At 37.3% G+C, this 12,272-nt stretch overlaps 1 protein-coding gene across 7 annotated transcripts in view; it reads left to right on the plus strand.

Annotated features, from left to right (window-relative positions):
- TTLL7 (tubulin tyrosine ligase like 7) overlaps nt 1-12,272 on the plus strand; it is a 76,807-nt gene that overhangs the window by 36,809 nt on the left and 27,726 nt on the right. For all 7 annotated transcript variants that reach the window (XR_005830192.1, XM_040610946.1, XM_040610951.1 and 4 more), the window contains 3 exons: nt 8,530-8,624; nt 9,317-9,464; nt 9,545-9,618. Coding sequence is in view for 6 of the 7 variants with exons in the window: in XM_040610946.1 (XP_040466880.1) it covers nt 8,530-8,624; nt 9,317-9,464; nt 9,545-9,618 (317 nt within the window). In the remaining variant the exon portion in view is untranslated. The remainder of the gene's footprint in view (nt 1-8,529; nt 8,625-9,316; nt 9,465-9,544; nt 9,619-12,272) is intronic.

Raw genomic sequence — 12,272 nt, forward strand, 5'->3', positions numbered from 1 at the left:
AAGTTCTGCATCTCAATCAGCAATGTGGCTTGTGGAAAATGACCAACCTTCAGCAAAATAAACCAGATTCAGTCACACCTTGTCTCTCTCAAAGTATGGAGCATGAGTCAACGTGCACTTACAGTGTTGTTAACTAACTGGACCTGCAGGTTGGTGGCAATGATCTGTTTGGCACCTGTGAGGCCACATCTGGAATATTCTGTCCAGTTTTATGCCCCAGAGTAAGGGAGACACATTGACAAACTGGAATGATTTTAGCAGAAAGGTGCTAAGGTACTTAGAGGGCTGGAGGACATGCTGTATGAGGAGGAGCTGGGGGATCTCATTTTACTTCACCTGGAAAGGGAGGGCTTTGTGGGAAATCACCAGCTGCATGAAGTTTAACAAGAGCAAGTGCTGGATTTTTCACCTGGCATGTGGTAATCCTGGTTATACGTACAAATGGAGGGATGAAGAGGCTGGGGAGTAGCCCCGTGGAAAGAGATGTGGGGATTTGGGTTGATGACAGGTTGAATATCAGCCAGCAGTGTGCCCTGGCACCAAAAAGGGCCAGCCATGTCCTGGGGTGCATCAAGCACGGCATAGACGGCTGGGTGAGGGAGGTGGTTGTGGCACTCTACGCCGCACTGGTGCGGCCCCACCTCGAGTGCTGTGTGCATTTTGGGCACCTCAGTATCAGGACCTCAGACTATTAGAGTGTGTCCAGAGGAGAGTGACCAAGATGGTGAAAGGCCTCGAGGGCAAGACTCATGAGGAGTGCCTGTGGCCACTTGGCTTGTTCAGCCTGGAGAAGAGAAGGCTGGGGGGTGACCTCATCACAGTCTGCAGCTTCCTCAAGGGGGGCAGTGGAGGGGAAAGAGCTGATCTCCTCTCTCTGGTGGCCAGCGATAGGACACAAGGAAATGGAACGAGGCTGTGTCAGGGGAGGTTCAGATTAGACATTAGGAAAGGATTCTTCACAGGGGGGGTCGTCGGTCAGTGGAATAGGCTTCCCAGGGAAGTGGTCATGGCACCAAGCCTGTCAAGAGTTTGAGGACCGTCTGGATGACACTGTTAGTCAGATGGTTTAGTTTTAGGTGGTCTGTGAGGAGCAAGGAGTTGGACTTGACGATATTCTATGATCTAACTGCAGACCTGAAGTGGGCTTTGAGAGAAGGCAGGTGCTCCTCAGAGATGCACAGTGAAATGGCTGGGAAAATTCAGGAATAATGCTGACATCAGGGACATGATGTGGGAAAGTTGTTTGAATGAAGAAAAAGAGAATAAGAGATAAAAACACCTGGGAGAACTTTCTTCATGATCTTTTGGGATTTCTGTTACTATTTTGGAATAGATAAAGATGTCCTTTGCTGATGCCTTGATAAATGCATAGATGACTATGCAAAGCAATTATGCTGCAAGTTACTTGTTAAGGGGAAAAAACTTAAACTTTTCTTCATACAGAGAACTTAAAGTGAGATTCTTATCTGTAAAGTAGCTGAACTGGCTTTGTGAGCACCCTAATTTATTATGCCTCTGTGGTTCCCACACAGGTATAAGCCCATTTAGGTTTTACTGTGAGGCTGGCTATTGTTCCTTTGTAATTTAGAACCATTAAAACCAAAAAATTCTGCCAGCTGCCTGTTGTGTCAGCTTTCCACAGAGCACATGAATTATATTCACAGTTGATGGGGAGCATCTTAAGTTCTTCTGTAAGGTACAGACATCCTCTGCGATATTCATATTGCTCTTAACAGTCACAAAAGTTAAGAGGATTTAAAAGCATTCTGTTTGAAGGAAGTGTTCACCACCTAACATGATCAAACAACAGCTCCTGGACTGCTATTTCAAGAATATGTGTATTTATTATATAAACATCTACTGAGCAGACCACGATGTTTTCTCTGCTCTGAAGAGAACAGAACCTCAAACTATTCCATTTTCTGGCATGTTTCAAAATACATAAAAATGTTGTAAATCAAATTTCAGCTTTTTAAAAATACATAGAGAACCTGAGTATTCATGTTGTTTCTTACTGCAACAGCAATCTCTGGTGTCAGGGTGAGCAGCCTGCACTGTTATTCTATTGCAAAGTGCTCAATTCACACTTCGTTCTCTCCCTTTAAGTTATATAAAATCTAAATAAGAATAGTACGAAAAGTATAATAGTTACATTATTGTGTAAAGCAGAATTGTTAACTACCCATTTCTGGGTGTAATGTTAATAACTTTAACAAAGGAATTTGAGCTTTGAAAATATAAATTTTAAGCATGGGAAGTTTACTTTCTTGTACTTCCAAGAGTTAGTAAAAACATAATGAAACCTGAAAATGCATCTCTCTAAAAGCATTGGATTTTTCAAATATACATTGATTTAACTAACATTTCATTAAGACCTCTTTTGCAGCTTGTTGTAAGTTTGAAAAGGAAAAGCTTATTTTCTCTGTAGGTTTGCAACAGCGAGCACCTGTTTTATTCTTCGGTAAAAACTGTCTGTTTCACATAGAACTTCTACAACAGTCAATGAGGGAGTGTTAGCAAAGGAGCAGTGCACAGGCAGTAATGATCAGTTAGGTGAGCACAAAGCACCATTAATACTGCCCTCCGATGGTCTCCAGCAAGGTCAGCATTTCAATTATGTGGTGAGTTTATATATATGTATATATGTTTAAAAGAAAAAGCTGTAAAAGCTCAGTTGCCCCTTGACCCAAGAGATTAGCAATGTTTAGAATCTTTCCAGTTACCATTGGGAAGAGCAGCTGATGAGACTCTTTCATTCAATCCTTTCCTTCTTTTTAATTCTATTTGTTTATAACAAAGACGACTCAGTTTCAGTGATTCTTGTGCCCAGGTGGCCTCTCCCTCTGTTGCCTTGGAGAGCCATTTTTGGGGTTCTTTCTCCTGCTGTCTGCTGGCTTTTTCTTCCCTCTGACACTTGTCCATGGGTTCTCTTGCTCTCAAACAGTAGCAGTGAATCCACTAAGCACACAGGGCTTTAACTGACTCAGTATTTGCCTTCAGTGTAACTCCTACTCTTCACACTTTTCAAGTGAATGAAGAGTTAGAGTGCAGTTTGATTTAACATATGATACGGTGTTACTGTGAGCAGTGTCCCAAAGAGCTGGTCTAGCAACTTGCATCTATCTGGCGGTCACGTTTCTGGTTGCTGTTTGGATGAACATGTAATTTATCATTCCAAGCAAACTATACTTTTACAGTCAGTCAGCCTGCAGAGCTTCCTCACGCAGGGACTGCACACCTCTTGGTCTGGTGTGGGGAAGGGAGAAGTGACGTGAAGGCAGCATTAAGAAGGGGACAGCACCAGACCTTTGTGGCAGCCGCAGTTGCACCGGACTAGGTAAAATGTGAACTGCCTGTACGAGGCAGTTCTGTGGTGCTTAAACTGATCAATGTACCTACTGGAAGGTCTCTGCCCTCCTCCTTTGTTGAAGGTGTGCTCCCTGCCCTCTTCCCTGCGATGGCACTGGTACTTGTAGGAGTCCTTCCTGAGATGATCAAGGACCAAGGAAAAGTAACTTTTGGTGAGGTTAATCTTTGTGTGGATCATTGGGATCAGCTTCCTTGTTCTCTGTGAATGCCAGTGCCAAGACAATGAAGTAGGCAGAGTATGACAGCTTGGATTTGTTTTAGTTTAAGCTGCCATGGAAAACCAACCTTCTGCTTAAGCTGAGAAAAAGGTGGTTAGCACTCTCACAATTGTGAATTTTAGAAATGAGTGATTAGAATGAACTTTATGATTGTCTCTAATCAAAGATCTGCTCAATGATAGCCACTAACAGCATTCTGTATAATAGGATTTTATATGGCTTGTAAATTTCTTTTGCTTTTTGTATTCTATTGCTAGCAATCTCAATTACTTTAATAAAGAATGAGATCATTTCCAAAATATTCATGCTGTCGTACAGATTGAACATGTATTAAATCCCTGTTATTGAAAGGAGGTAACATTTTATTCCATTGATTTTTGGTTTATACAATCATTCATATAATCTCTCTTTATGTTTGAAAGGGTTTTTTAATAGGTATGTGTGACAGTGGAAAATTTCTTTTCCTACTCCATGCTAATAGGCTGCAGCAGTGGGAGGTGAGAATATGCTCTTTGACTGTTTTGGTGAAATGTGAGGCTGAAATTTATCCTATGTCTTGGTGAAGAAGAAAATGGTGTATCTTACACATTTACAGATTTTAATTTTTGTAGAATCAGAATCCTTTGCAAGTGTAACTGGATAGGAGCCTTCACAGGAGGTACCTCAACTTATGCTTCTGAATTTAAGCATTAGAGATACGAGGTCCTCTACTGGCAAGTATGTAATTATGAAATACTGCTACACAACTGCTGTGCTTACAAGAAGTTTGATTAATTGTATGTGCTCTATTCAGTGAAATTTTAATTATGAAACCAAAATTGAAGATTTCAGTTGGAGGAATTAAAAATTTAAGTGGACAAGTTGAGTTCTATATCTATTGAAAAGCTGTAGAAAGTAAAGTATCATCACCAGTAAAGCAGGTATTTGGGAGATAAAACTGTGCTATTGTAAAAATAATAGATGTGGGAAGCATTATGTCCAGGAATCTATATAGAGGAATAATGTATTTGTTTATCAAGCAGGTTTTCTTTTCTGTGCATTGTTGTATACAACAGATTGGATAAACTATCTTCAAAACTTCAAACTTCCTAAAGAAACCTAAGGCATGACACTGCCATAACTCTAAAATTAGTGTTATAAAATCTGTCATTAGTAGATTCAACCGCTTAGCTGCTAGTTTAAGAGTAGTGCTGATCGTGGAAGATATTCAGCTAGATCAAGCATGTAATTATTTTATTCTTTTGAGTGAGGTCCCAGGTAGTCTATAGCATGAAGACACTGTTAAGGAAAAAGGCATTAGTAACCTCTGAGAACAACTGAGTGGAGCATTGAAAAGGTATTGTGTGGTGAGACTGTAAAATGTTGTGGTCTCCAGTTATTTCTGCTCTTTGCAGGGGGCACATTGTCTGTATGCTCTAGAGATTAGATTATCTGCTGCATCTTTTTTTTTTTTTTTTTCCTGGCATTGAAGAGAGTTTTTCTCTTCTAAAAATGTTATTTGTGGATTAAACCCTTTGTTTTTTGACTTAATTATGATTTCTTGCAGATTTACCCCAAGGGTATGGGTCATTTTGCACATCAGAAACTTAGGCAGTTGGTTCAGGTTATGAAGTTTTGGGTAGCAATGCTGGATAAAGATATTCCGCATTTTTATACCTTCCATAACTCCATCTACACTTAGTGGCAAGTAAACTTTTGGCTGGTCAAAAAAAAAAAAGGTCAGCTGTCAAGACTGCCTCTTGAAGTTTCTGTTGTGAGAAGGGAGATGCATGGAACAGATGAAGAAGGTTAAACAGAAAAGTTTGTTAGTGAAGCATCCTTGCACATAGTCATACTAAATCAAGAGACAGTTCAAGTATACACATAGAAAGTTAATGTGGAGTATCTAATGAACTTTAAATTCACACCTGCTTTCTATGTATTAACTTTCTGTTTGCATGGATTTTGTTTGTACTGGACCTGCATCTACTGCTATGTGAAAGATATTCCACCAAGCCAAGTATGCGGTAGCTATCCAGAACTGGATCACTGTTTTTACTGCCCCTCTGGTTATTCTTCAGGTTTGAAGTCACAGTAGGATTGGGGTTTCAAACATTAGTCAGGAATGGTGTGTCAAAAAATGGAGGATGTGGGTGATACAGTAGTGCTCCAGTTTCAGCTATGCATGCCATAGCTTTTCAGCCTCTTAAATGGCCGTGTTAATTTAACGCAGAGTGATTGCGTAATGTCTCATAATAGCATTTTGCTATTTTGCTTCATAATAGCATTTCACATTCCTTCTTATATCTTTTTTAATTTTCTGCTTAATAAACACAGTCAGTATGGTTTTGTTTGTTCAGAAGTGCCAGATGTAGATTTTTGGCAAAATTCACCCAGTAGGAAAGAAACTGTTATTTAAACTGTTGTACACTTTTCATGGTGTTAATTCTCGCTGGTGCTCATATAATTAACACATATTTATAACATTTTTATTAATGCAGAATATATGCCCAACAATATACTTCAAATTGTTGTAAATCTAGGAAGTACCTAAACGAAACATAAATACAACAGTGTATACTTTGTATGCTCTCAAGCTGGATGCTTCAGTGCTGTGTGAGCATGTGTGTGCATCTCTAGGAATTCAGTATTGGGCCAACACAACATTTCACACGTTCCAAATAAGTCCTTGTATCTAACTGCAGTCTCACTGGATTTAAGGATTCAGTGTACGTAAAAAATTAAAAATTAATCTCTTGAAGGTTTTAATAATTGTATTTCTGTCTGTTCATTTGTAATGCATGCAAAAACATTATTTTGAAGTAGAATATTGTTAGTTGCTACATGTTTGTATGGAGTAAGAAAAAAAGTCAATACATGGTACAGATATAATTTTGTTCAATACCTAACATTTCTCCTGAATAAGGAGTTGAGGCTTGCTTTTATGTCTCTGTTTTCAGTCCAGTGAGCTTTTTGCATACTTAGGTTGCTGGACTGAAGCAAAAGGCTCTATATTGGATCTTCATGCATATCTTTTTAAACATACATAAATTCTTCTAGGATTAGACAATATAGACAAGATCATAATTATTTTCAACTTTTTTTTCAGTTATCAACTGCATTTAATCAATGCAGCTCTAGTGAAAGTGTTTTGTTTAAACTTCACATTGAAAATAAGATGCATTGTGTCTGTGGTCTCATCAACTGCCAGTATTCTCCAATAAAATGTTGGAGAACTGGGTTTTAATCCTTGTATTTGTTTCTCTAAATGTCTACATGTTTGCTTAGCTGAAAGTGGAATGTTCGCATTTATAAAACAACGGATGTCAATAAATGTTTGTACTATCACAGTACGGAAGAAAAAAAATTGAGCCCTTGGGATGTGATAGGAGATGAACACATCAGTCTAGGGAGATTGGTCAATTAAATACTTGGATGACAGTCTTCCAGAAAAGAATATGTATATACTTTTTCATCATTTCTGCCGAATTTTCATGAATTGTCTTTCAACATCAGATCTCATTTTGCACTTGCCAACCTGTCAGCAAAACCAGTGAACAAGCTGATTCTTAAAACCAAGAGGTACCCTTTGGCTAAAAGCATAAGTGATGGGGCATCTGGGGCTCAGCAACAGGGCAGTTGGTGGCTCACCCCAGCCAGAATAGTTTTGTCCCACAACGGCAGAGGCTCTAAGATGCTCTAATGTATCTGAAGCGTTAAACCAGAATTTTAATGACCTGGTTTTGCTCTCTGCTTTGAGCATACTAACTGTATTGCACTTTTTACTTGTGTGGGGCACAAGGTGTTCGTTTTCATTTCTGAAGCTCTGTCCCTTCTGTAACCAGCACTGCCCATTCACTATCAAGGTGAGATTCCTGCCTCTCAGTAGCACCCATTGCTCATGCATACATTTTTATACCAGCCTGGAAGGTGTTGCTAGAAATGCTGATGCAGCTACTTCATTATCCCTGCTCAAAGCTTTCTGAAAACTGCAGTTCTTCTGCAGGGGCTCCAAAGCGTGGCAGTGGTTATGTGGCGGTTGGTTGAGACTCCTGGCTGTTAAGTATGTGATTGACTCTCACTTGTTCCCAGTTGCATTTCCCTTGTTCCTCTATACTTATGGTAACATTTTTAATCTCTTATTTTGTACATAGTTTATAAGCTTTTTGTTACTGAGACTATTAATTATTTTATGTTTTCACAGTATTTACTGATTTAATAACTTACATCTCTAGGTGTTGCTGTAAAGTGTATCTGAATAGTTATTTAAATACACTTGAGAAGACCTTGAATTAGAGCCTTTTTCTGTCCTTATATAGTTGTTACTGTTTAGAGAATTGTTCAAAGTTGCTTTCAGACGGGGAACTAGGAAAGAATTTAACTCTTCTTGTGCTGGACTACCATAGCATGGCACATGGTCTGTTACAATGTGTTTAACAACACTTTGCATGGTAAATTTTCTGGTTGCAGTAAGCCAGAATAAATCAGACTGGATTCACAGTGCCAGTACTTGATGGTGTTCATTTTAAGTGTCTGGATAACTTGGTGGCTGAAAGGTACATCTCCTGGCTCCCGATATCTGTGATACTCAATACCCTTTCTATTTTTTTTTTTTTAAATACAAATGGAAATGAGCTTCTCAACATTTATTCTCTTAATCTCTGGTATATTTGAAAGAATGGTTTCTCCAAAGCCTGTTAAAATATATACATGTGTAGGTATTTATAGACAATATATACATGTACATCGTGTAGTAAAGTATTTTTTTCAGATAGGTTTTTTTTTTATTCCAAATTGTTTTTTTTTTTTTTTCAAAAATACAAATGGAAATGAGCTTCTCAACATTTATTCTCTTAATAATCTCTGCTATATTTGAAAGAATGGTTTCTCCAAAGCCTGTTTAAATAGATGTGTTCCTAGTGAACCTGAACGTTCCTGAGTCTTCTGTATCTCATTTTTTCAGATTAATCGTGCCCCAAGCTTTGGAACTGATCAAAAAATAGACTATGATGTAAAAAAAGGCGTTCTGCTAAATGCATTAAAGCTTCTCAACATACGGTAAACTTGTCCTCCTTTCTACAATCTGGCTGTCTTTCTGTTGCTTTGATTTATTTATTTATTTTTTAAAGTTTGAACTGGACTAGAAAATGAAAACCTTTTTTTTCATCTTCATATTTTCAAAACTTAAATGTTTCCCTTGCTGTCAGTTTTGCTATTGAAATTAACCCAAAAATATTTTTTCTTTTTGCTCATGTGCTTGCAAAAAATGGGATTTTTTTATTTTTATTTATTTATTTTTATTTAATAGTAATTTTTGTACATATATTTTAAATGACTTTTCAAACAGGTCACAAAGTGGGAATATGAGTGCAGTCTTGGGCATGTGGCCACACAGGAAATTTGCTTTAGTTTGCTTTAGTTTGACATACGGTCAGAAGCTATACCCCTCTGCAAGAAAACTTTGTCATTGGGATATGTTGGAAAAAATCTACATTTCAGGCAAATAGATATAGCCAAAATGATACATTAAATTACAGTACAGAGTCATTAAAGTACATCTTAAAGTGTGAAAATATTGTAGCCATAGAAGTTGATATTTTAAAAAAATTCCTAATGAATGTTTCAGTCCTGAATTTATATCATAACCTGCACATGACTGACTGGAAAATACAAATAATGTACTTGAGATGAAAGTGCATCTCATCTCAGCTACATTGGATTGACATATTTTAATATCATCTGTGTTTCAGGACAAGTGATAAAAGGAGAAATTTAGCTCAACAGAAGGCTGAGGCTCAAAAAAGACTGTATGGTCAAGGTTCAATGAAAAAACTGTTGCCAGGTTCCTCAGACTGGGAGAAGCAGCGCCATACACTGGAAAGGAGAAAAGAAGAACTGGTAGGAAGGAAGAAAATGTGCTGTTTCTTGCCCATGGCTTGTGCTCTTGGTTTTAATTGTCTTGTTTTCTTGATTTGTAGAAGGAAAGACTTGCACAAGTACGTAAACAGATTTCCAAAGAGGAGCATGAAAATAGACACATGGGGAACTACAGGTAACTATTTTTGACTGTATTAGTAGGAAGTATTCAGTGCATTCTTTGGGAATAATGGAAACAAGTGTTTGTGGTAGATGATAGTTTTCTGCCAAAATTGTGTAGGTATTTATAGACAATATATACATGTACATCATGTAGTAAAGTATTTTTTTCAGATAGCTCTTTTTTTGATTCCAAATTGGTTTGGTTTTGTTTTTTTTTTTTTCCAAAAATACAAATGGAAATGTGCTTCTCAACATTTATTCTCTTAATCTCTGGTATATTTGAAAGAATGGTTTCTCCAAAGCCTGTTAAAATATATACATGTGTCGGTATTTATAGACAATATATACATGCACATCATGTAGTAAAGTATTTTTTTCAGATAGTTCTTTTTTTGATTCCAAATTGTTGCACGTATTTAGGAATTTATATGACATCAGTCACTCTAGTGTTTGTGCAAGATATTTGCTTGAAAGACTTGATTGTTCATATTCAGCGTATCAGGAACCATGCTGTCATTGTGAATCTGTTCTATAATCACATATGATGAATCTTATCTTTAGGGTGGGGGCAATATAGGGATGTGAGTATTCCCCTATTTAAAAAAAAAATAATCTCAATGTTATTTATGAGGCTTGCTAAAAGTTTTGAAACATTATTAATGCTTCCATAATTTTTGATAGGATGGCATTTGAAATACTATATTCATATTTCTGCACTTTGATTTTGGATCTTAGTAGGCTTACACTTCAGTGTCTTCAGATTCCTTGGAAATATATGTTCAAAAGGAAGCTTTAACTTATTGGTTATAATAGACATTGGCCAAAAAACAAGATTTTTTGTGTGTGATGTTTTTGTTATTATTTCTTGATATTTGCTTCAATGAGAAGTGAAAGCAAGCCTATGAATATTTGGCAAAAGGGAACAGAGTACAGCTAGGAAGAGATTTACCCACTCTTTATAACATTTGTCCAGGACGTGGGAGGTCTGAGTTCACATCTTTTATTCTGAATCAGTCAGAATGCCTTTACTGCTGTTCTTCATCTCTGCTTTTTTGAGCAGATGTTCTGTAATTCCCAGTAAAGTTCTCATTTAAATAGATAGATGTTTCTGTGAAATTTTCATTTTTGATGAATTAACATTTTGCTTACAAAAAGTCTTTCTTTGTAACATTCCATTTTAATTACATCCTTTCCTGACATATGTGGAGCTGAACTAGTGCATCAAAAAACCCCCACACTGAAGCAGTTATTTTCAAGCTGCTTAAACTATAAGAACGAGAATCATCATGATGCTTTAATACACTTTGGTTTTTTGACAACTTTAAAGTCTAACTTTTTAACTGATCACATTTTAGGTTGCTTATTCAGTTCTTGACTGAAAATGAGCCAAACGTTCTCTTTATTTAGCTTTTTGGTTAATGTAAATCAATACATATACACACACTTTTTTTTTTTTTTTCTTCCTCAGGAAAAAGTGTCATTTCATGAGGAATGTGCATGTAAAAGGGCAAAACAACTTTGTGTTTTCTTACTACCATGTGTTTGCAAAAAGGCTGAAGAATCAGCAGAGCCTCAGAAGTAAAGGAATCTTGGCTAGAGATGCAGAGGAATTTTATTTGAGCTTTATGCAGTATTTTCTCCTTGTGATGTTTTCATGCAAAGCAGGACTAGCTTCTGCCATGCATTGCCATAGAATCATGGAAATTTTGAGTGCTAGTATTGCTGCATTGATTATTATTGTTTTCTGAATAAAAATCCAGAGAAATCTCAGTCGACCTCAGCAGGCTTTGGTTGAATCTATGGATGCCAGTTCAGCAGCTGGCTTAGTCTCCTGTCTGTCTGCAAGCACAGTTAGCCCACTGATTCCAGTAGGAGTCCTGGGCAGTCCAAGTAGGGGCCATGCTTTCAAGCTTTTGTGAATTTATGAGGATGTGTATGACTTTGAAATGGCCTTTAGATGCAGTGTATTTCTACATATATTAAAATGAGTATCCTTTCTTTAAAGTATTGTTCTGTGGCACTTTTCAGCAGTAGAATCAACACCATTAAGAAGTGTTGACTGCAACTAGATTAGATCTCCTACAGGTGTTTTATGCAAACTAGAACCATCTTCATTTTGCCCTGGAATGGCCCCGAGACTAATAGGTTCACAACCATCCTTTTTATATTGCAACAAAATAATCAAGGAAGATACATTTTCAAGGAGGAAAAGACTGAAAAGGAAGAAGGAGAAAGAACCTTGTATAAAGTTCAGGGAAGATCCACAAAAACATAGAAGTCACATAGTGCCAGTCAATATATGAATGGTACCTAAGCTTTGCGCAGTGCAGGCAGAATGAACTTATGGGTTACTCCTTACAATATGCTAGAAATTAGTCTTCCATCTTTATAATTTCTGGCTGTTTTTCAGGCATTCATGACAAATGGATTGAAGTGGTTTTCTTCAAAGCCCATTGTTGCTTGATGATTATGAACAAATCATCAAGTCCTGCTTCTCGTATTGTCATAATCTCGTTAGCTGTGATTTTAGAGATTAATGGCATAGCTGCTCTAATGGAAAATAAGAGTAACCCTGTACATCTGTGTACCAGAAAACCTTTTTTTTTCCTTATAGTATCTATTTCTTCCCATTCATTATTTTGGTGGATTTAGTATTCAAGTGCAGGA

The sequence above is a fragment of the Falco naumanni genome, chromosome 11 (assembly GCF_017639655.2).
Source record: "Falco naumanni isolate bFalNau1 chromosome 11, bFalNau1.pat, whole genome shotgun sequence".
Classification (NCBI taxonomy): Eukaryota; Metazoa; Chordata; class Aves; order Falconiformes; family Falconidae; genus Falco; species Falco naumanni.